Source organism: Centropristis striata, chromosome 22 (genome assembly GCF_030273125.1).
Source record: "Centropristis striata isolate RG_2023a ecotype Rhode Island chromosome 22, C.striata_1.0, whole genome shotgun sequence".
NCBI classification, from domain to species: domain Eukaryota; kingdom Metazoa; phylum Chordata; class Actinopteri; order Perciformes; family Serranidae; genus Centropristis; species Centropristis striata.
This window is the reverse complement of record NC_081538.1, coordinates 2657035-2682427: the sequence shown is the minus strand read 5'-3', so window position 1 is coordinate 2682427 and position 25393 is coordinate 2657035. Positions and strand designations below refer to the sequence as shown.

The 25393-nt window shown below is 37.7% G+C and overlaps 1 protein-coding gene and 1 long non-coding RNA gene across 2 annotated transcripts in view; both read left to right on the top strand.

The window, feature by feature from the left end:
* Positions 1 to 19640, top strand: part of sema3aa (sema domain, immunoglobulin domain (Ig), short basic domain, secreted, (semaphorin) 3Aa) — a 58340-nt gene extending 38700 nt beyond the window's left edge. Inside the window, exons 7-17 of the mRNA XM_059325450.1 lie at positions 1772 to 1914; positions 2938 to 3052; positions 3159 to 3228; positions 6851 to 6995; positions 7096 to 7315; positions 9492 to 9583; positions 9700 to 9741; positions 9974 to 10131; positions 13778 to 13845; positions 13940 to 14088; positions 17150 to 19640. Coding sequence (XP_059181433.1) covers positions 1772 to 1914; positions 2938 to 3052; positions 3159 to 3228; positions 6851 to 6995; positions 7096 to 7315; positions 9492 to 9583; positions 9700 to 9741; positions 9974 to 10131; positions 13778 to 13845; positions 13940 to 14088; positions 17150 to 17869 — 1922 coding nt within the window. The 3' untranslated portion in view covers positions 17870 to 19640. The remainder of the gene's footprint in view (positions 1 to 1771; positions 1915 to 2937; positions 3053 to 3158; positions 3229 to 6850; positions 6996 to 7095; positions 7316 to 9491; positions 9584 to 9699; positions 9742 to 9973; positions 10132 to 13777; positions 13846 to 13939; positions 14089 to 17149) is intronic.
* A 1491-nt stretch (positions 19641 to 21131) lies between these two features.
* On the top strand, positions 21132 to 25163 carry LOC131960290 (uncharacterized). Its single transcript, XR_009389632.1, has 3 exons — positions 21132 to 21293; positions 21561 to 21629; positions 25042 to 25163. It is a non-coding gene; the product is annotated as an uncharacterized LOC131960290 (long non-coding RNA).
* Positions 25164 to 25393: the final 230 nt, after the last annotated feature.

Sequence of the window (25393 nt, the reverse complement as noted above, 5' to 3'; positions counted from 1 at the left end):
AGGCGTAACATGGCACTGCTTGTTTCTCTCCAGCTAACCCCCGAGCCTTTTAGACACAGGCTCATTTTACGCGTGACGACGCCTCAGTGACTGCGGCCACTTTCTCTTTTTCCTCGGTCCCTCTGCCCCCTTCAACTCAAGACACATCCCGGCCCCCGAGGCCCTCGGCTCACCCGTTTAGCTTTGATTTCCTCTTGCGCTTAGAGTTAAGATAAATTTATTCAAGTGTTACCGGGGGACAATCAGAGCCATGTGTGTTTGTGAGGATGTGGCCTAGAGAAAGGGGTTATGTGGGATTTGGGCTTGGAGCGCTCACTTGGGGTAAAGTCAGATACTGTGACACCGGGGTGTGAAGTGAAGGGCTGTTATTACTGAGCCGTGACTGGAGAATATTACGGGGGATTTGGTTTCGGAGGTGTAAAATAGGGGTGAAAGGATTGTCATTGGGGCAGAGACTGGGTTGTAAAATTACATTTGTGCAGGTTTGTGTGTGATTCTAGCGTGTATAAATACACGCTAGAATCATTGACCAAAAAAGACACAAATTGACCACAAAATGATCAAAAAAAGACACAAAATGACCCAAAAAAGAAACAAAATTACCAAAAAGACACAAAATGACTAAAAAAGACACAAAATGACTAAAAAAAAGACACAAAATGACAAAAAAAGACACAAAATTACCAAAAAAAGGAAACAAAATGACCAAAAAAGACACAAATTGACCACAAAATGATCAAAAAAAGACATAAAATGACCCAAAAAAGAAACAAAATTACCAAAAAGACACAAATTGACCACAAAATGATCAAAAAATGACACAAAATGATCAAAAAAAGACACAAAATGACCAAATAACACACACAATGACCAAAAAAAAGACATTAAGTGACCAAAAAGACTAATAATATATATATATATATATATATATATATTTATAAATGAATGCAGTGGTGGATTCAAGGGCTGAGGATGGGCGACCACCATCCTTGGTGCCACCATGGTAGAAAAAAGTGCCCCTATGGTAGATAAAATACAATGAAGTACCCTCTGGGGTGGCCTTAACCCATAAGAACCCAGACCCAGTAATCCTTAAAGGAAAATTATGGGGGATATACCACAGACTAAGTGGACCACATAGAACACATTTATGATATTTAAAAAAAAAAAAATACTACCCCTAAATGTCGAAGATCTGGAATGTGACATATATTAGGCGACCTTGAGTGCCTTGAAAGGTGCCCTATTAAATAAAATGAATTATTATTATTATATACGTTACATTGGGAGTTTATGGTATTTATGTTTATGATATTTCTTATTTTTGGATGAACAAACTAGACACATTTTCTGCATTTTCTACAAAAACACAAATTTGACTTTTTCTTCGCATCTCCACAACATACATAAAAATTGTGACATTAATAGTGCTGTTAGACAACAAATTCCATTTCAGATTTAAATAAAGTAAATAAAGTATATCTATCTATCTATCTATCTATCTATCTATCTATCTATCTATCTATCTATCTATCTATCTATCTATCTATCTATCTATCTATATATATATTGTTTTAAATCTTTCTTAATGTTAAAAATATAGAGAAAATTCCAATTTTTTTTTTTTTTTTCAATTTTATTTAATTGTATTATTATTTTTTTCTTAAAGCGGCAAAAACATTCATGTTGAATGACATCAAAATGCAATACTTTGTAATCCAGCTCAACCAACATTAATTAATTAATTAATTAATGACCTTTCCCCCTCTAGACCCCAGGTTCATCGGTGTCAACTTGATCCCAGAAAGTGACAACCCTGAAGACGACAAGATCTTCCTGTTTTTCAAGGAGAACGCCATGGACGGAGAGCACACTGGCAAGGCTACCATCGCCAGGATAGGACAACTGTGTAAGGTAACAACACACACACATACAAAACCCTCATCACTCATAATCCTTTCTTACATATCTGCACCAACCTGGTCTCACAGAAATCCGTGAAATAGCCATGGATTTCGCTTAACTCAAAATCCGTGGAATAGCCATGGAATCGCTCAAATTTCCGTGAAACTGACACGGATTTCGCTACAATGCAAGTTAATGACAGTCATATCCCGTGGCTATTGGTTTGTTCCAAGTCACGTGACTTTCAAGGTCCCGGCGGTCAGAACAAAAAAAACATGGCGGACAGTTCTCTCATTTTTAGTGAAAAATCAATATTTTGACTTAGTTTCTGCATAAAAATGGATTTTGATCACATTTCTAGCGAGAAATATATGTTTTATTTTCTAAATATTCACTCAGTGAATGTACATAATCACTTTGTATGTTGGAATAGCCACGGGATATGACTGTCATTAACTTGCATTGTAGCGAAATCCGTGTCATGACCAAAAAAGACACAAATTGACCACAAAATGATCAAAAAAAGACACAAAATGACCCTAAAAAGAAACAAAATTACCAAAAAGACACAAATTGACCACAAAATGATAAAAAAATGACACAAAATGATCAAAAAAAGACACAAAATGACCAAATAACACACACAATGACCAAAAAAAAGACATTAAGTGACCAAAAAGACTAATAATATATATATATATATACATATATATATATATATATTTATATATATATATATATATATATATATATATATATATATAAATGAATGCAGTGGTGGACTCGAGGGCTGAGGATGGGCGACCGCCATCCTTGGTGCCCCCATGGTAGAAAAAAGTGCCCCTATGGTAGATAAAGGAAATTTGAGCGATTCCGTGGCTATTCCACGGATTTTGAGTTAAGCGAAATCCGTGGCTATTTCACGGATTTCTGTGAGACCATGTTGATCTGCACAGTCTTACAGAAAGAATCACATGTTGACGTCAGAGATTGCAGGAATGTGTTGAGTTTTTGTGTGTGTTTGTATCACAGAATGACATGGGAGGTCACAGGAGTCTGGTGAACAAGTGGACCACTTTCCTCAAGGCTCGACTAATGTGTTCGGTTCCCGGGGTCAACGGCATTGACACGCACTTTGATGAGCTGCGTAAGTGTCTATTCTTTATTCCTGTTTGAAGTTATGCACACAGATTCTCTTTCAAATGCTGCTGAAAACCGCCGCCTTCACCACATTCTTGCTTTTGTGCTTCCAGAGGACGTGTTTCTCATGAGTTCCAAGGACCCGAAGAATCCCGTTATCTACGCCATATTCACCACGTCCAGGTAGAGAAGCATCCAGATATTTTCATCATGAAAACAATCCCAAATGTGCATGAAACAGCTCAAGCAGCGTGACAGATGCTGCTCGTATCATTTTTTTGTTTTGTTGATTTGTTGCTAGGAGATCAGAAGGAACTGATATAAATTAAATGGGCAACCATCCTAGACAAGTTATTTCCTCTATTTGGAAAACACACACGCCTCATATTTCCTTTTCCAGAATTCGTCTATATTCCATGCTTTTATCTGTAATTTCCAAACCATTTTAAATGACACGGCAGGATGCGAGCGACCAAGCGTGCCCCCGTCAAATTCCCAGACGGCGCTCTTTCTGTCCCGTAATCCACTTACAGGTGTCTTATGGTTACTTTCCCCTCCTCACATCTCTGAATGGAGATTGCTTTTATCCCATTTCCCTGCTACCTGTCCCCCTTTTTTCAGTCAAACCTTGGCAGAGGCTTGTAGGGAAATCAGATTATGGGGCAGGAGGGAGCGAGAGAAACATGATATTCACTCAGCAGGAACGAGCGTCTCTCCCCTGGCCGCCGCCACGGCCTTGAATGGGGTTTTCAGAAGGGCCGGGTGGGGCTCTATTGAAGCCTGGCGGCGAGGTGAAGGCGTGGGGCGAGGCAGATAAGCAAGTTGAAATGGCACAGATGGTGGCACTTATCATGATGATGATGAATTAGCGTTTCAGGGAGAAGGAGGGGGGGGGATTTTGTGTCCAGTAGTGTCTCTGCACCGCTTTGAAAGGAGGACAAACACTTCACCATCAATCACTGCTAATGATAAGACGGGCTGAATGGAGCGGCGGCACAAGCTAACGCATACCGACAGGCGCCTTGCATCACGACGCCCGTATGGCTTTTCTCAGCTTCCGGGAAATGTATTCAAAGCGAGAGGTCGGTGGGTGTAAACCTACGTACCCACATGTGTGCCCCGCGCTCGCACACATGCACACATACACACATGCACGCTTTAAAATTCAATTATGGGGCATTGAGGAATTAGAGTGGTTTAATTGGTTTTCTAAGTGGCCGGTTTTCAGAGATGAATAGAGCAGAGATTCAGAGGGACCGGCTTTTAATATCACTGCTTAATGAGGCACAAAGACGCTGCCACTGACAGATCAATGTTTGATTGTGCCGCTGTTTGTGTGTGTGTGTGTGTGTGTTCTTGTTCTTCCTACATAGTGAGGACCGGAACACATTTTTAACCAACAGAGTGAGGACATTTTTGCAAAGTGAGGACATTTTGGCCGGTCCTCACGTCTTGAAAGGCTTTTTTGAGATTTCAGACTTTGTTTTAAGGGTTAAAGGTCACATGATAATGATAATTAACTTAAACTGTATTGTGTGGTTACAAAACTAACTAAAATTATAGTGAAAATGTCTTTCGTTTTCGTCTTTTTCAACTTTTTTCATACATAATGAAGATGGATAAGACAAAGGAAATAAAGGCAAAATTTACTGTGACCTCTTTTAATCTCCCACCCAACAAATACCCCATTACAAAACACTACAACTAGTAAAAACTAAACTATAACTAAAGCATTTCACTCTAAAAACTCATTAAAACTAACTGGATTTGAAAATAAAAATTCACAATGAAATTAAAACTAAAAGTGATGAAAAATCCAAAACTACTATAACCTTGCAAGGAATTCACTGTTCCAATGAGGGTCCTCACAAAGATAGAAGTACAAGAATGTGTGTGTGTGTGTGTGTGTGTGTGTGTGTGTGTGCATTTTTGTGGGGTCGACTGAATTTGTGAATTTGTGCTCCTCTCCCTCAAACTGTGTGTATCTGCACAAACACATGTTCGCCCTTCTTAAAGCGTAGATATTGAAGTGTTCTTTTTTTTTTTTTTTTTTTTTTTTTTGCCCCTGGAGTTAATTGAATTTCTCTGTAATTAACATTTTCAAATGCTAATCCATTCATCTTCCATGCCTTGGTGAGTACTGTCGGCTGTGTGTGCGCCAGCCACATCTCTAATTAGTCTGATACAACTTCCCATTGCAGTCAGCAAGACAAAGGACGTCCCTGAATCTTATTGAAGCATTCGGTTCCTGCAAATGCAAGAGACAAATTAAAATCTGCCATCTGTAAAAAAAAAAAAAGGGGACAAAATGCTGATGAATTAACTCGATTTCTGAACATTTAACCTACAAGCAAATAATTACAAGTCTATAAAAACGTGTAACAAATCCTTATATGTGGTCAGAGGTTAATGGACTCCATGGTGTGCAGAGATTTAGTCAGCCAGCTCACTTTGTCACAATCTCAACAGGAATCTTTAAATAACTCTTTTGGAATATATATATACACTACTGGTCAAAAGTTTTAGAACACACCAACTTTTCCAGAATTTAATTGAAAATGATGCAGTTTAATGTCTCAGTGTACTCTAAAATTAATGCACATTTGCAACATTTAAAATTCTTTATTGAGCATGATAGTGTTTTGAAAGTAAAAAAAAAAGATTCAAAATCACATTTTATGTTGGACTAAAGGACTAAAAAAAGACACAAAATGACCAAAAAAAAGACACAAAATGACAAAAAAAGACACCAAAAGACACAAAATGACTTAAAAAAGACACAAAATGACCAAAAAAAGACACCAAAATACACAAAATGACAAAAAAAGACACAAAAGGACCAAAAAATGACAAAAAAAGACACCAAAAGACACAAAATGACCAAAAAAAAGACACAAAATGACTAAAAAAAGACACAAAATGACCAAAAAAAGACACAGAATGACTTCCAAAGACATGAAAATAATTCAAAAATGGACAAAATAGCCCAAGACTCCATAGAGTTAAGTTGTTAACTAATTTCTTGTTCCCTGAAAAAGGCCTACTTGTATAATTCTGAAATGTACATTATCTTTCAGTTTTGGTTAAGCTTACCTTTTTTTATTTACCTCTGGCAGTTCACCACTTACCTTTGTACCCTTTCAAGCTGTTCATTTGACTTGAACTGCTTGAATTTCAATAAAAAATGGAAAAATTGGGGTGTTCTAAAACTTTTGACCGGTAGTGAATATAAATATATATTTTGGAATATCCCCTTTAAACGCCCAAATTTTCCACTTTAATGAGTCACCGCTCAAATTGCTGTCTTCTGGACGACCCAGGACAGAGAATGAATTGAAATAAAAAATTCCCCCCTTTTTTTTTTTGCATGATTGATTGACCTTTCCTGCGTTGGACCTTGTCTGGCAAGTGAAAGCAAAATCCACCCATCTGGCTCCAGCGAGCGCTCACAAAAAAAAAAGTATTTGAGGGGATTTCAAATATGCTCTGAACCTGGTCTCCTGTTTTGTTGGTGGTGCGCCCAAATTCCTGTCTGTTCTCAAGAGGCTGGAAGCAATCAGAGAGAAGTTCCAATCTGTCATTCCTATACTTAGGTAATGACAAGCCTGCTCCCCTCCGTCTTTGTGCGTTGAAGGGTCATTTTGTTGTCTTTCTTCAGTATTTCACAAGCTCCTAATCCCTGTCTTGTGACCAATCGTTTATGAATCCCTTTTGTTTGTTTCTGTCATCTTCCTCTCACTCCCTCGCTCCTATTTTTTCTTTTGGTTCTAACTCTTCTTCTATGTTTCTCTTTCTTTCTCTGCAGCAACATCTTTAAAGGCTCAGCAGTGTGTATGTACAACATGGCCGACATCAGGAGGGTTTTCCTGGGTCCCTACGCCCACCGAGATGGACCCAACTACCAGTGGGTGCCTTTTCAAGGGAGGGTGCCCTACCCCCGGCCCGGCACCGTGAGTCTCCACAAATGAGACTGAAATCTCATGAACATAAAAAAAAACTTTAATCAGACATCTAAAACTTACCTGCCGGCTGTTCTGGTCTGATTCCCAGTGCCCCAGCAAGACATTTGGAGGATTCGACTCCACTAAAGACCTCCCTGATGATGTCATCACCTTCGCCAGGGGCCACCCAGCCATGTACAACCCAGTGCACCCGATAGGGGGGCGTCCCATTATGGTGCGGACGGACGTGGACTACCAGTTCACCCAGCTGGTGGTGGACAGAGTGGAGGCAGAGGACGGACAGTACGATGTCATGTTTATCGGGACAGGTACGCAACTTCACACACTTTGACTTGTATCTTTTACAGCAGGCTGCTCCGCTAAAAAAACTTTTCTTTCTCGGATGTACATTCTTCTTCTTATTAACCCATTGACGCCTAAAACTTCCTGTAAAACCTCTGGTCGATTTTAAAATCAGCCCCTAAAACCTAAAGTTTTTCTGGAAATTCAACAGAAGTGTCAACGCTTCTACTAAATAATAGATTTTTCAGCCTCTGTAGCAGATAGAAATTAAATTCAAAAAGTATTTGAGAGGTTATACAAATACTACAAAATGACATATCCGCTTTACAGGCTTCAATGGGTTAAATTAATTGCTATTTTTCAGAAATTTTATTGAGTAGGATGAACCCCTTGAGAGGAATCCTCTCGTTTTCGAGGGGGTCCTAGAGTACATTACAAAACAAAACACTCAACAATTTACAGACATACAACAACAAAGACAACAGGCATCAACACAAACATAACAAACAAAAAAATGAACACAAGAATAAACACAACCTCTCAATGGCCACAAGTTGGCCATGACATTAGCCTAGTAAAACTGAAAGAAGTAACATAATATTATTGTAAATTGAAATTGCATTTTTAAAAATAAAAATGACATAATATTATCTGAAACGTGCAGTTTAACTCAAAATAAGAAGACAGGGCATATTTAAAACTATGAAAAGATGTCAATGATCGTATGTTTAAAGGAAGATTATTCCAGTCCGATGGCGCTTTGAACATAAATGCTTTTTAACATTGAATCTAGCATTATTTTATTAATGAAAAATAGTCAGTCTAAACAATTTGGTTTGTTTACTGCTACAACAAGACTGTGATCACCACACAGTGAATAAACAAGCTCTTACAATTTCAGGTTTTTTTTATTATTATGAAAGAAATTGGCTGCAGGCAGGCTTTTATATTTTTGTATTTTTTTGGTATATTGTATTTATTTTTTTGTTTGTTTTGTTTTAAATCTGTCTTCCTGTTCAAAATAAACAGATACATTACAATTGTATGTAAAAACAATTTAAATTTGTTTTTTTCAGCAAAGCCTGGGAATTTTTTATTTTATTATTTATTTATTTATATATATTTTTTTAAAGTAGCAATTTCAAAAATACCCCTGCGGAATGATATTAAAATGCAATTATTTGTAAACAAACTAAACAAATATTTTACTTTACAGTAGCATCTACACAGTTGCCCATAAAGTTGGAATAATTTTGTTTTCAGATACAATTTGAGAAAATATACACTTATCTTTCAAGAATAAATCATATTGTTACAATCATTTCATGGAAAGAAAAAAATGTATTTTTTTTGCGGGGGGGCATATTTACTAAGCATATTACTTTTAGAGAAAAATAATCCATTATTTACAGTATGTATAATAGTCTAGACGGAACTGTCCAAAAAGTGAAAGTGAGGAGCATTTATGGATACAAGTCGGGAACTGGCCTACTTTACTTATTTAAAAAAAAAAGGTTCCCAAGCGAAAATTTGAGTTTTTGACCTTCTAATTTGCATATCAAAATGGCGGCCGTTGGTCGTTGGACCATTTTCCCCAAGTTTTTTTTTAAGTAGGCAATCAGAGATGAGGAAATTAAGTTTCTGGATCTTTAGTCTAGGGTCAGAGCAAGAATATAGTGGAGGCTCAGTGTCTTTTTTATGTATATATATATATATATATGTATATGCAAAATACCAACTTTTAAGGTGAAGCATTATTTGTGTCATTTTTTAAGGCCGACATAAATATTCAATCAATATCACTTTTAAATGTTCCAGTTGGTATTTTGCATATATATACATAAAAAAGGCACTGAGCCTCCACTATATGCAAGATGGGCAATTTGGTGGCCATTTGATATACAAATTAGAAGGTCAAAAACTCACAATTTCGCTTGGGAACCATTTTTTTTTGGACTCAGCACCCTTGAGATATGTAAGGTAGGCCGGTTCCTGACTTGTACCCATAAATACTCCTCACTTCTTATAGAAGGCCTTTATTCTGAAATCCGTCTAGACTATAAAGCATAAAGCATAGATATTCCAACACAGAGTAGCAGCCACAGATTAGGACTTTAAACTGTGGCTTTCTTTACTAGAAAAGAAAGGACTTATATCGACTTTTATACTCATACTGTATCTGAATATGTGTATTTGTTTTAGACATGGGCACGGTACTGAAGGTGGTGACAATCCCCAGAGAGAGCTGGCACGACCTGGAAGAGGTGGTGCTGGAGGAGATGACTGTCTTCAGGGTATGACACCTAAAATGGAGCGTTAACATCAATTTATGAAGCCGTTGCCTATAAAAATACACACACTGTCCATAAAGGTGCTTGTAAAGCAGCTGTGCTGTGTTTGTTTTGTGCAGGAGCCGACTCCCATCACTGCTATGGAGCTGTCCACCAAGCAGGTAACGGCTTGTTTCCACACACAATAATTTATCTGAAAGTTGTCGACAGGGCTGGAAAGCATAATAACTAAAAAGTGGAGATGTTATGGGCCTTTAAGCAAACACTGATATCCAAAAACAAAGATGCCTACTGCGAGCCAAACCCACAACCACCATCTCTCTTACAAGAGGCTTTCTTACCGAGCCTCACGAGAATACTAAAATTTTACATCTCTTTCTTTTGCTCCCACAGCAACAGCTGTACCTTGGCTCGGGCCTGGGAGTATCGCAGATGTCTCTGCACCGTTGCGAGGTGTATGGGAAAGCTTGCGCTGAGTGCTGCCTGGCCAGAGACCCCTATTGCGCCTGGGACGGCAGCGAGTGCTCGAGATACTTTCCTACTGCCAAGAGGTAGGAGCATGCACGCACTAAACAAACCTTTGACCTTTTATTTATCCTCGGAGGGTTTTTGCTGAGCCTGCATGCTTCTTTTCTGCAACATCCTGCTGTTGTATTAATGCCGTAATACGCAGAAACACCTGGGAGTTATCAGTGCACCTGCAGTTAAAGCAATTAGCTCTAAACGCTTTGCTCAAGGGCATCTCAATATGCAACCATGTTTCTGTGACACCACTACACTGCAAAAAAAGAAAAGTTGGGTGAACTCAAAATTTCAAGGCAACAAACTTCGATAAAATTTTAAGTTGGACAATTAAACTAAATATTTTAAGTTTTGTTTTTGAGTTTGCTGAACTCTGAATTCCGATTTTTGTCAACTCAACTGTAAGTTGTACTAACTTATAATTTTACATTGTAATAACTTTTAATCCTTACTTCTGCTAACTTCTGCAATGTGCTGAATTGGCACGATTGTAACGCCGCTATGAAATGTCAGCTAATGTTGCGACCACAATTTTGAGTTAGCATTGATACGCTAATGGCTACTCTTGTAGCTGTAACAAGCAGCGCTGCTTCAGTTAGCCGCTAGCATCAGTTAGCCGCTAGCTTTCGCTAATGACCGAATTTCACCGCTTTCCTGTATTTCACAACAAAGAAATAAGAGTTAGCAGAACTATTGTCCCTTGTTGTGAACCCCAACTTAAAGATATAAGTAACAACAACTCACAAACTTGTTTTTGAGCAGACAACTGGCTTCCTTTGTTGTGCTAACTTACATTAATACCCTAAATGTCAATAATTTATATTTCCAAGTTTTACCAACTTAAATCACTGTTTTAGGCCAAAAAATACAAGTTGGCTTTTTTTGCAGTGTAGCCTATTAGCAAGCACTGGGGATAAAAAGAAAAAGTACACAGCACAAGCCAAAACATCTAAACATGGAAGTAATCTGTAGTCAAAATACAACACGGGCACAAAATACAGTAATTAAACACACACACAAGCCAAGTATGCATTCCAAGAAGTACAACCTGGGTTATAACGGCTGCCAGCAACAGTTGTTCTGAGCTGTGATCCGTCGCCCTACAGCCAAGATGAACACACACACTCACAGTGAAATGACACGTGAATATACATCCACACAAGCACACACACACTCACACACACACTAAATTATAGCCAACAGGAGCTGTCTGACCGCTTCACCCTGCAGCCAGGAGGTATGAACATACACACCCTCAAATTACCCTCTGCTGTATCCAGCGGGATTAGGCTGACCACCGCAGCCCTCACACACACATGTCGCACTACACCCCTGCATCTCATTCATGCAGAACTTCTCACACCAGCAGAAGTAGGCCAGTGGGTATACTCCAAGCTTGACAGGGTTTCAGAGAAGGTGGCACACCCCGTGGTTAAGGCCGGGACCGGCTCCTCTCTCTCCGCTCTCCTCCACACTGCAAATATTTTCCCTCCCAGAACGAGAACCAGACACCCGGCCCCGCACGTGCTCAGACGGCCAAAAAAGACAGGAATGTCAGCCCAGGAAACGTCCAGAGGAGGGACATGTGTGAGAAAGAGACAGAAAGACGAGCGTCCAAATATGTTACAGCACATAGAAGTAAAGATGAGAGATGCTGGGGCCGTATTTTGAGTGCAGAATTGGGTAGGATGGCCTGCTCTGGCCACTCGAAAGGCTAGTCATATGTATACTTTCATTTATAAGGTAATATTGGGACTGCTGCCTTCGTTCATTTGCAGCTTAATTACTGTGAGAAATGCAGGATCTTATTCTCTTCGTTCACAAGATCAATTGTTGCTTTCTGTCCCTTTTTGCTCGTACGGAGTTGGGTAAAAGTGCATTTGTTTACTCTGCACCTTATGCTGGAATATGCGCCAGAAAGAATGGAAATTAACTGAATTTGTTTCTTTGAGCACTTTTAAATCCAAACTAAGAGTTATTGAGGCCAATTCCATAACATGCACTAGTTTCTCATGACGTGTTTAAGGTCTGTATGTTATGTAAATATGTAACTTTATTCTGTGTTTGCTGCCTCTTGGCCAGGGCTCCTTTAAAGAAAAAGAGGTTCTTAATCTCAATGGGATATTCCCTGGTTAAATAAAAAAAATAAAAAATAAAGAATTCACACAAACACTTAGTCACTCCATCTGTTTCTTTTCGACATCTAACAGCTCTACTTTATTTCCAAAGCCTCACATCACCTTTGGCTTACTCCACCTTTCCTCCTCGCTTTGATTTTTTTTTTATAGCAACCCATCAGAGATTTTTTTTAAATGTGACCATGACAACTAGGAACAGCGGAGACACATTTGCAGTTAGTTAGTGAAGCCAGGCTATGAAAAACGCCTCTCCATCGCAGCAAAAAAAAAAGCTGAATGACATAGTGGACTTTCATAATAAGAGCACAAAGAGCACGGCTGCTTTTACGAGGCTTTTCAAGGGCGAAACAATGCTGCATGTGTTTCATAATAACGGCTCATCAGAAGGTAATGAAGCACACTGTTTCATTGCTCTGCAGGTTTATGTTTCTTACATTCTGCCAGGGTTTTTTTTTTACTCATGTGATTTAACAGGTTCAATAAATACCCACTCTGAAATGTAAGTGAAGCTGAAGGTGGAATAGTGTTGTGTAACATTGCCCCCTAGTGGCTGAAATTAAACAATACAGGTGACAGAATGTGATGAGTGCACTTCTGGTCTGTTCTGAGGGACTCCTTTTTGTCTTTATTGTCAAATAAATTTAGTTTTTTTTGGATATCTGGTTATGATTTTCTAATTCATAACAACAGTACAAATAATGAGCACAGTTACTGCAGTACATTTGTGGGGAAACGAGTGATTTGGATGCATTTTGAGCAGATTATTTTCTTTGAATATTGCATGATTTTAGGAACTTTTAATACAAATTTCTACCTGAATTATGTTAAATTTTAACCATCATAAATGCTTAAAAGAGGTTGTCAAAATACTAGATTTTCAATTTTTGATGCAATTAACTATCAACTAGTATTAAAAATGGTACTCAATACTTATTTTAATGCCATCACAAAAGCAAAAAAGTAAGAGGCATAATAACAAGATTATTTATTTATTATTATAATTAGCTATGTGCACACGGTGCAACCACAAGTTGTATAAGAGTTGAATTTCTTCCCTTTTCTTTCATTTTTGAAGCTTTTGGTTGAAAATCTGATGTTTTTTTATACAGAACTCTGATCATTTCCATACTATAATTAAAGGAGATCATATCAAAAACGTATCAAAGTATTAAATCTTTGGCAATCTTAACCCTCAGTTTGGGATCCAGTGCTGAAGAACATGTGTTGCTTACATTACTTGCACACCCACCACTGTCATTAACTTCCATTGTACTTTAAAACATTATTAAAAACCTATTTATTCTCCTTGGCGTTCAGTCCCAGCTAGGCAAGAATCCTTGGCTTTCTTTTTTACCTTTTTACCCTTTTATTTGTCTTTTTTATCTCTAACTCTGTTTTGGATTGAGTTTTTATTACTATTTTATTCTATTTTATTTTATTGTTTATTTTAATAACTGTACAGCACTTTGGTCAACTGAGGTTGTTTTTAAATGTGCTCTATAAATAAACTTTGACTTGACTTGTGTTTTCTCCTCAGGCGAACCAGACGACAGGACATCAGAAACGGAGACCCTCTCTCTCAGTGCTCAGACCTTCAGCATCATGGTACCTTAATGACTCCTACACAAACACACACACACACTCTCTCCTCCTCTGTGTTGCACACTTCCCTCACCTACGTGTGTTTTTGTTTGAACAGACGACACGGACGGCTTCGGCGCCGGCGTGGAGGACCGGAGCGTGTACGGCGTGGAGAACAGCAGCATGTTCCTGGAGTGCAGCCCAAAGTCTCAGAGAGCGCTCATCTACTGGCAGCTGCAGAAGCCCAACGACGACCGCAAGCACGAGGTGTGTGTGTGTGTGTGTGTGTGTGTGTGCTTCTCAATTTGATTTGTACGGTGGCCCTGAAGTGCAAATCACAACAACAAATCAGAAAACACAACGACAAATCAAAAAACACAACGACAAAACAGAAAACACAACGACAAATCAGAAAACACAACGACAAATCAGAAAACACAACGACAAATCAGAAAACACAACAACAAATCAGAAAACACAACGACAAATCAAAAAACACAATGACAAATCAGAAAACACAACGACAAATCAGAAAACACAACAACAAATCAGAAAACACAACAACAAATCAAAAAACACAACAACAAATCACAACAAAAAAATCAGAAAACACAACGACAAATCAAAAAACACAACAACAAATCAGAAAACACAACAACAAATCAGAAAACACAACAACAAATTAGAAAACACAACGACAAATCACAACAACAAATCAGAAAACACAACAACAAATCAGAAAACACAACGACAAATCAGAAAACACAACAACAAATCACAACGGCAAATCAGAAAACACAACAACAAATCAGAAAACACAACGACAAATCACAACAACAAATCAGAAAACACAACGACAAATCAAAAAACACAACAACAAATCAGAAAACACAACAACAAATCACAATAGCAAATCAGAAACGACAACGACATTAACCAAACCGCAAAAGGTAGGAACCCTCGGGCGACATGAGTCGTCCCTTTTTGATTTGTCGTTGTGTTTTTTGATTTGTCGTTGTGTTTTCTGATTTGTCGTTGTGTTTTCTGATTTGTCGTTGTGTTTTTTGATTTGTCGTTGTGTTTTTTGATTTGTCGTTGTGTTTTCTGATTTGTCGTTGTGTTTTCTGATTTGTCGTTGTGTTTTACACTTCAGGGCCGCCGTAGATTTGCCTCTTCAAAGCAGGAAATGGAAAATGTGTGAAATGCAGCTGCATGATTGTCAAACCCACACACATCTCAATGTGGACTCAATTTCACGCTAATTCAATTGTTGCAAACAAAACATCATCTCTCCACCAAAGGCCACACCTTTCCTTCTCTGTGTTATCATGTTGTGACCTCTGACCCCTTTCACCTTCGGCCTCAGTGACCTATAAGGGGTGGTAACGTAGGCGTGTGGATGTTTAGATTGACTTTTGACCTAATGATGTCACCAAGTACTTTTGCCTGACTTTTAGCTGTGGCAGGGCGTGTAGTTTAAGATACTGCTGTGACTAAGCCAGTAGGTCTCAACCTTTTTGAGTTGCGACCCCCAATTTATCATGCATGATGTCCACGACCCCCGCTCACTGAACACAATCTCACACGCACAGTTCAGATCACCCTAAAAAAGAAACAAAATGACCAAAAAAAGTAAACAAATTGACCAAAAAGACACAAAATGACACAAAATGACCAGAAAAGACACAAAATGACCAAAAAAGACACAAATTGACAAAAAAAAGACACAAAATGACCAAAAAAAGAAACAAAATGACAAAAAAAGACAAATTGACCACAAAATGACAAAAAAAAAGACACAAAATGACCAAAAAAGACACAAAATGACAAAAAAAAAGACACAAATTGACCAAAAAAGACACAAAATTACCAAAAAAAGAAACAAAATGACCAGAAAAGACACAAATTGACCACAAAATGACCAAAAAAAGACACAAAATGACAAAAAAGACACAAAATGACACAAATTGGCCAAAAAAGACACAAAATGACCAAAAAAAGAAACAAAATAACCCAAAAAAGACACAAATTGACCACAAAATGACCAAAAAAAAGACACAAAATGACCAGAAAAGACACAAAATGACAAAAAAAAATATACAAAATGACTAGAAAAAGACACAAAATGACCAAAAAGACTAATACACATGAACACTTTAACACAGTGGAGACAGAGCTGACTTCCAAAATGATTTGGTGACCTCCAGAAATCATCTCACGACCCCAATTGGCATCCCGACAGCTGGACTAAGCAATACAAGCCAGAAAGTCCAGTTTGAGAAATGTGAGTTTTATCTGATGCAAACCACCACACAGCAGGTTATCATGTTATGAGGAAGGTTTTTACTTCTCTGGAAGGCGATCAATACCCATCATTTTCTTTTTTAAACATCATATCTTGTATTTCCACAAGCCCTGTTTTCACTTGTTGAGCTTCACTGTCTGCCAAAGGTGGATGTTCACAGTGGGACATGAGATTCTGTTTTCACTCATCTGCTGAAGGGAAAATTATGAGCTCTCCCAACCTTTGAGCTGAGGTCAAAACAAATATGTAGAAACATGAATTTTTGACATCACAAAGAGTTTGGAAGCTGATTGTGGTCCGACCTACACAAGGGAGAAGAAGAAAGTTGAAACCTCCAGTGCACATCCACTGATAATGGACTTTTCTGAGACATCCTGTAGTATTTAAACTTTCACAATAAATGTAGATCTTTACATATGTATAGATTCTGGATTATTTAATGAGAGAGAAGAACAGGATGGACAGTTTTTAATTACTGTCTGTAATTGAATGTTAAACACAAACCCATATAACACACACCTTTATTCCAAACAACGTATTTTTATGTCCTTAAAGATTTTTGGAGGGGATCAACTTTAGCATCTGACAGTTTTTGATTGATTAATAAAGTTTAAGAAGATATACACTTTATCTGTCAAGTATAAATTACATTATCACAAACATTCATGGAAAGAGGTAAAAAAATATTTTATTCCAACTTTATGAACAACGGTGTATTTAAAAGGAATACTTAAACCTGCAAAATTAGCTTTTTTATACCAATAACTCCCCTCATGTTACTTGAATTAATGAACTTTGTTTTGATCAATGTGGATGCATGCATGCTTCCTCAGTTTGTGCTTCGTTTTTAATGGGTTGGAGGGTGTTTGCTTGTTTCTATGTTTCGTTATTATTAGTAGTAGTATTGTTTTCTCCTTTTTTATGTGAAGCACTTTGTGTTACATTTCTCTTGTATGAAGAGTGCTATACAAATAAAGTCTAATTGATTGATTGATTGATCTATCTTCTTTTTCTCTCTCTCAGATTAAGGTAGATGAGCGGGTGCTGCGTACAGACCAGGGCCTGCTGATCCGCAGCCTGGCCCAGTCTGACTCTGGGCTCTACCACTGCCAGGCGGTGGAGCACGGCTTCATCCAGCCGCTGCTGCGCCTCAACCTCCAGGTCATCCCCGCCCAGAAACTGGGTGACATCCTGCCTGGACTTCCCAGTGCCGGAGGCGGGGCGGGTCACTCTCCCAAGCACAGGCTGTGGTACCGCGACTTCCTGTCTCTCCTGGACCACCCAGACCTCAACAGCGTGGAGGAGTTTTGCGACCGAGTTTGGAAGAAAGAACGTAAACAGAAGAGGGTGAAGACGCCCAACGGAAACAGTAAACCCGACAGCACCGGCGGCGCTTCAAACCCGGCGTTAAGGCCCAAAGCTCCGGCTCCAAACGCCCAGAAGCAGCAAGGCGGCCCGCCCCAGAGCAGGCCATGGCTCCAGGCTGGAGCTCCCACAGTGGAAGGGCCTGCACGGGGCCAGACTTCCCAGAAAGCTCCACCAAATCTGGGTCCGCAGAGTGGCCAGGCACCTAAGAACAATCAGAAGGCGCAAAGCGGCCAGAAGGGGCAGACTGGTTCTCAGGCGGCGGGGGGGTCTCGGGGGGGCAGCCAGCACGCGGCCAAGTGGAGACGGATGCAGGAAAATAAGAAGGGACGCAACAGGAGGACCCACGAGCTGCAGAGACCCCCGCGTAGCGTTTGAGAAAAAGCACAGAGATGCACACATGCAACCAGATCTACACATACAAGCACAAACCCATGCATCCACACACATACACACAAACACATTCTATAGATTGTGTGTCCAATGTATGATTCAGTGACCTCGCCATGAAAACAGCAGAACAAAAACACCATAAAAAAGCAGCAGCACACACTTTTAGGTAGAAATACATGAGCGACAGTAAAAGCTCTCATTCAAAGACACACAACACGTAACCTGTGAAGAGGACAAAGATGAACAGAGGACTGAAAAACTGGAATGCATACTGTAAATGTGTGAGGATATGGCCGGTTGCCTGGAATACTGCCTGGCAGACACTTCAACCTCCTGTACATAAGCTACTAAAATAAGACTGGGACAAAAATGTTTAGTGAGGTGTTTGTTGGTGAGCAGATGGACTTGTTATGCTGAGAGGACAGTAGTGGAGACATTTATAGAGACATTTACGGAAGCAGAGACGATGCATCCACTGCAACCTGCCGCCCTCTTCAACCTGAGCATGTGAACAGCAAGATAGTGTACATGGAATGGATTTTAAAAAAACTCTTATTTTGAAGGACTGTCTGAGGAGATCTAGTCTTTCGAGGGGAGACGGACAACAGCACCCTTAAAGGAGGAAAGGGAAGGGTTGCAGCAGTGGCCCTCGTGTTGTTTAAAGACAAACAGAAGCATTATTACATGCATTAAAAACTGCAAAGTCATGCCGCGGTGCAGAGAAAGTGCTTCATCATCTCCACCTGAGGCTGGGAAAGCATTGTGCATGTTGTTGTCAATCAATGTTTTAATAAGCTAGTTATTTTATGGAATTCTAGAGGCTTTTTTTTTTTTTTTTTTTTTACACCCTACCTTAAAAAAAAAGTTACATTTTTCTTTTTATATTTCCTTAATTTTTTCCAGACCAGTGCTTCTATTTTCGGGGCAAAAATTACAAGCAACATAGTAGTCTCATTGTGCATTATCCCTTCTGCTCTTGAGGATTCTGTGTAAGTTATTATGTTGTTGCTTTTTCTGGGATTTATAGAATCTGGGCACGAATTCCAGTTGTAGGCTATGCTAAAAAGCCAGTCTGAAATAGACTGCCAGTTGTTTTGTGTACATATATACAACAAACTTAACTCTCTGTGTATATACAGTACATATACAGTACAAGAACACCACTTGATTATTATTTATTGCTCATTGTTTTGTGAAAGGGTTGCATTTATTTTTGATATTATGGTATTTTTGGCTCATCAACATATTGGAGAAGCAACAGCAACAGCAACTAAGGAATCTTTGATGGACCAACTGGCGGAAAATTGTGTCAAGGAATCCCTTTTTGGGGATAAAAGGGTTGAAAAATGACTTCGGAGCACGAGTACAGGGGTTTGTGTCATTACATTTTTGACAGAGATCCCACTAACGATAAGCACAATTTTGTCTCTTTTGACTCTCATGACAACTTCATTATGTTCTCCTGAATCCATTCACACGTCTTTGTTCATCCAGTATCCATTATGTGTAAGATAATTCCCCAAAACTGAAAAACATTAGCTGTGAATCTCTGTAAGAAATAGTGGAGAAAAATGTTAAATCTAGTCTGAAGGAGAAGACACGTTATACTGCATGTGAATGCTACCTACAGTAAGTGCATCTTTTTTATCGTCTCTTTACGTGTTTTGTGTGAGAGGTAAAGTTCCCTTAAAGCAAGGTGTGAATTACTTTTGTCCTTTTGCCAAAACAGTGATATTAACAACTCTCTGGCCAAAGCTGTTTAAGATCCAAGCTCCTTAGACTTCGACTCAATAACGGTACCCCCCTCTGTCTCCCCCCGTCCCCTTAATACATAACAAGAGTAATGTGTCCATGCAATAAATAAATTAGAGCAGATAGTGTTCTCTACCAAAACTCCAAAGTTTGGTGTGTCCCCGATTCGGGTCTCTCCCTCAGAGTTAGAAAAGTGAGAGAGCTGAAAGTTACCGCTGCTGTAACACGGTTCTTTCTGGCATGCATTCAGTTGTCTAAATAAACATCTCCGTTACAAAAAAACAAACAGTCCCTTTGTTCTCTTTTCAGCACAAAAACTTCTGTACACACTGTCCTCACATGCACTCTGTTTTATCTAAGGTAACACAAAGGACTCCAGCTTTTAATCATTTATGTTTGCAAGTCCAAAGTAAAATAATAACACAGCTGCACACACAGGATCAGAATCTGTTGTTTTTCATTTCTTTCTTTTTTTTTGCCAAATAGGTATTCACTTTTTCTTTTGCTGTATTGCTTCATAACAACACCAATGGTAAGATAAAATTCAAGAAACATAAATAGGCTATAAAATAGAAAATATGGTGATAAAAATATTTAAAAAATACTATACATACAATACAAAATGTGTGCAACACTGTAAAAAATGTTTGTAGAAATAACAGTAAAACACTGTCAATTTGCATCAGAAATAGGTTGTAAAATTAAACATTGTACATCACCGTAGCAGATATTTTTAATTACTGTCAATCAAAGAATAGTAAAAAACTTTAAATTCTACCGCCATAAACTGTAGAAAACACACAGTTTTGCTGTAAAAATATAATTTTTTCATGTAAAGTTAATGGAGGAATACCACGATGACACAATTATCCTAAAAGTAATGGGATTATTCACTATACAGTTTTTGCTGATATTTACATTTACATACGCTCACTGTATTTTTTACGGTGATGTTCTGGCAACCACAGCTGCCGGTATTTTACCGTAAATTAAACAGATTTTTTTTTTACAGTGAATATACCTGCATTCCAAGAAAAGAAAGGCAAAAACTTTTGAAGAAGATAAATAAATCAAATGCTAAAAATTGGTTTTACTCAAGGGTAATTTTATCCAAATTATGTATAAAAAAAGACTAAAGCTGCGTTCCAAATCAGTGAAATCAGTGAAATGTGAATATGGGTTTAATCCACTTTTTGGCTTTTACTTGCTAAATAGTGGAGATTCAACCTTAAAACATCTTCTTCCATTTCCACTAATATGTGGCAGAGTGCTGATGCCAAAGCCACACCCATGTCGGTGAACTGTTTTTTAAATTGCAGCGCTGAATTTAAGCAGGACGTCTGTTGTATGCAGTATGCATCCAAGTGGGACTACTCCATCAAAACATGGCACCTTGACCTTTGACCTTCTGGCTCATATATAAATTGTGCAGAGGATTGTGGGTAAGAAAAGCAAGGAGAGCATGCTGGTTTGATGGAGCAGGACATCTTGGTTCTTTTGGCACACTGCATTTGACAAACTGTGTATTAGGACATCTTTTTTTTTTTGACATACTATAAAGATGACATTTTCAAAAACTTCACAAAACTGATCAGTGTTTCTGGAAAGATGAGTTGCTGATTAAATTTTAACCTTGTTCTGTGGAAGGCACCAGCAGGTCAGAAGTTTTTCCCAACATCTATTTTAATGGAAACTATGGTTTATAATCACAGTAGCCAATCCGCAAAACTAATGACACTTCCATCAGCTTCAGCAGGTTTAGGTCAAATATTAGCATGCTAACACATTAAACTAAGATGGTAAATATTAGCAGGTTAGCATGTTAGCATTTAGCTTCAAATAAAGCTTCACAGAGTCTTACTGCGTGTTGCAATACCCATTCTACCATACCATTTAATTCTGCAAAAATGGTTTTATTTTTAAGGCAAAATTCTCCTGGATGGATATTTTAAAAGCTGGAAAAATGAAACTACACTGATCTGCAAAGCCAGAGGTAAGTGAGATTTGTTGTTGTTCTCATTTGTAATTTAAGTGAACCAACATATTACAGCTAGCACAAGAAAACTACTGGACTATTGAGGAATGAAACTGCCAACATAAAAAACTTAATTAATGACTTAATTATTTGATGACTCAAATAAATTCATAAGGCATTTAATGTACCAAAAATCATATTAAAATAAATGCATTCATTTATAGAATGAGGCATAAATAGCGTATGCTTCTTTATGTATTAACCTTTGTATTTAATTGCCCAATTTATTACATTTTTGGGAAAAAATCCCATTTATTTATTAATTGCTAATTTTTTACATTTATATCTATATATTTTCATTCATTATTGATTTTATTTTTATTTAACACACATTTCGGATTTTATTTTCCCATTAATTATTTTCTCACAAATAACAAACAAACTGTTTAAGTATACTCTGCAGTTGACAACTTTATCAGTTTGACAACAGATGTTTTGACTTTATAGCAAGAACACATGTTACTAATAAATTAATGATTTATTCGTTCTACTGAGTGTCAGTATAAGCCAGTGAGCCAACACGCACAATATCAACACCCTGAAACTGAATCAGCTCCAAGGATTGCTGCATATTTATAATTATTTCAACATGTGCTTTTCTACTGTGACATGTCAAAATATCCTCCATGAAAAAGGCTCGTAAAGTCAAAACATTATCAGAATTAATGTAGGCATTAATACATTTATGAGTGACATAAATATATCCAATTTAATTTGCTTCTCTATTTATTTGCATTTGTATTTAATTGCCAAATTGTATTAAAACTTTGATTTAATGTTCCCATTTATTTATTAATTGCTCATTTTTTCCATTTATATCTATTTTTTATTCATTTTTTGTTATTAATTTTGGCAGCTTCCATACATACTGAACCACTGAACTAAAAACAAATGTGTTGTTAACAACTTTATTAGGTTTTAACAAAATGTTTTGACTTTGTAGCAAAAGCATGTTACTAATAAATTAATGATTTATTCAGTCTACTGGAGTTTCCCAGTGACCCATATCAGTAAACTTCTGCATAATTATTATTATTTGAACATGTGCTTTTCCTGACTTTTCGACATGTCAAAATTTCTTTAATGAAACCGACCTGTAAATTCAAACAATATAGAGCAGCTATTCTCAACCTTGGGGTCCCGACCCCAATTGGGGTCGCGAGATGATTTCTGGGGGTCGCCAAATCATTTTGGAAGTCAGCTCTGTCTCCACTGTGTTAAAGTGTTCATGTGTTAATGTGTTTTAGTCTTTTTGGTCATTTTGTGTCTTTTCTGGTCATTTTGTGTCTCTTTTTGATAATTTTGTGTCTTTTTTGGTCATTTTGTTTCCTTTTTTTGGTCAATTTGTGTCTTTTTTTTGTCATTTTGTGTATTTTTGATAATTTTGTGTCTTTTTTGGTCATTTTGTGTCTTTTTTTTGGTCATTTCGTTTCTTTTTTGGTCATTTCGTTTCTTTTTTGGTCATTTTGTGTCTTTTTTGGTCATTTTGTATCTCTTTTTGATAATTTTGTGTCTTTTTTGGTCATTTTGTTTCCTTTTTTTGGTCATATTGTTTCTTTTTTGGTCATTTTGTTTCCTTTTTTTGGTCATTTTGTGATCTGAACTGTGCGCGTGAGATTCTGTTCAGTGAGCGGGGGTCGCGGACAACATGCATGTTAAATTGGGGGTCGCGACTCAATAAGGTTGAGAACTACTGATATAGAGAATGAGGCCTGCAGGGAATGTGTATTCTCCTGACTGACCACCAGAGGTCACTGTTGTCTAACTGCCTGCATGTCAGAGCTTCTGTGTCTTGTGACGAAGCTCAACATCTTAACATGTTGTAATATTTTGGCAGAAACGTCTTCCCTTCCACAGTTAGACACAATTATCCATACTCAGCAACTGCGTGCATGTGTGTGTGGACGTGCATGTCAGCTGAAGTGATTCAGAGAGCTGCAATCATGTCCACTGCCCTCAAGTTTCACACGTGTTATGAATTTGCTGGCCCTGTTACCATGGCGACTATCCTTGAATGTCCTGTGAGTCTGTGTGCGAGTGTGTGAGTGTGTGTCTGTCTTAAAAATACACATTTCCAGCTGTAGAAAGGAGTTGTCTTCACCATTATGTTGGAGTATTTTATCACTGTGTCCTTTGCTTCAGGGCAGCTTCTTCACTGTCTGAAGAGCTTTTCTTTTCTCGTGTCTCATATCTGCTCCTCAGAGCTGCTTTTCTGTTTGGTACAAGGTTGTTTTTGCTGCAGAATCAAACAACAAAACAACAGTCAACTGCTAACATTGGCTGGCTGGAAATACATGCACTGTCAGCATTTTAAAGGCATTACTACAATGGAAAACAGTCTAAGGTTGATTATTGAATTAATTCCAGCTCGACTGTTTATATGTTTTGTATTTTTACATTATTATTATTATTATTATTATTACTACTGTTATTATTACTATTATTGTTGTTATATTATTCTTTTTATTATTATTATTCTAATTAACTTTTTATTACTTTTTAAAAAGATGTTACATCACACAAACAGAAAATAAACCAATAATAACAATAATATAATTTTTTAAAAATCAAGAAAAACTACAATAAATACATAAAATGAATAAAAATAAATTATAAAAAATAAAATAAATCAATACAATTATTTTATTTATAAATAAACAGTGGGTAAGTACTGGCATATCATATTATCATATTGCTATATATGGGAATTAATTGAGATTTTTAGAACAAAGTTGTAATATTATGATTTAGAAAAAAAAAATAAAAACTCCAATACAAATCCATACATTCATGACAGCTTTTCGGGTTATTAATATTAGTTTTTCCTCATAAGATTCAAACTTTTTCTCCAAATAATACCCACAAGCTCTAACTTTTCCCCCACAATATTGCCCCAAATGGCAACAAAGACGTGCCATTTGCAGTGTAATGTATCTGTGCATGATATAGAGCAAACCATTTCCAAATTTCATGGTTGAAAAAGCATAATGACTCCAAAGAAGAAGGAGGACTTTTTCTTCTCAGTTTGACGGATGATATTTCACCTAAACTTAAAATAAAATTAAAATGCAAACCAGTCTTTTGCATTTAAATTAGATAAATAATTCAGTGCATATTAAATTTAAATGAGGTGAAAATGGCTGGTCACATTTTAAAGTAACTAACAGCAGGATTCTTACAGGCTTTTGTTCTGAAATTTGTCAAACCCGTTCCTCAAAACCAACATAACATCAGTCCACTATGTATTTTGGTGTGTGTGTGTGGTGTGTGTGTGGAAATTTAACACAGTGGAGAGAAAAGGGGGAAATTGATATTCAACATATCTCCGTGTTGCCTTTAGCTAAACATATGTGTTTGTGTGTGTCCAAAGCTCCTCACGACTCCTGAATGTCGGCTCGACTCAGAAGCTCTGACTCATTCCTTCTTGCCCAGGAGCAAGCCCAGGGGATTGTGGGAAATCAAGTCTGTGGGCAAGCAGAGGAGATTTAGGCCAAAGGCAGGACGACACATTACACTGCTGAACTCACCCCCCCCCCCCCCCCCCCCCCCTCTCCCGCTACAGTATGTAGAACATATAACAGCTCCTCTTCCTCATTCTGTATGAAAAGTTTAATATTTATACAGGAAATTCTAAATTAAAAAGACAGTTTGCAGAATCAAACCAGTAAATTATAGCCATTTGGATTAAATGCTAGCCTTGCTTAGCATAATGACTGCAAACA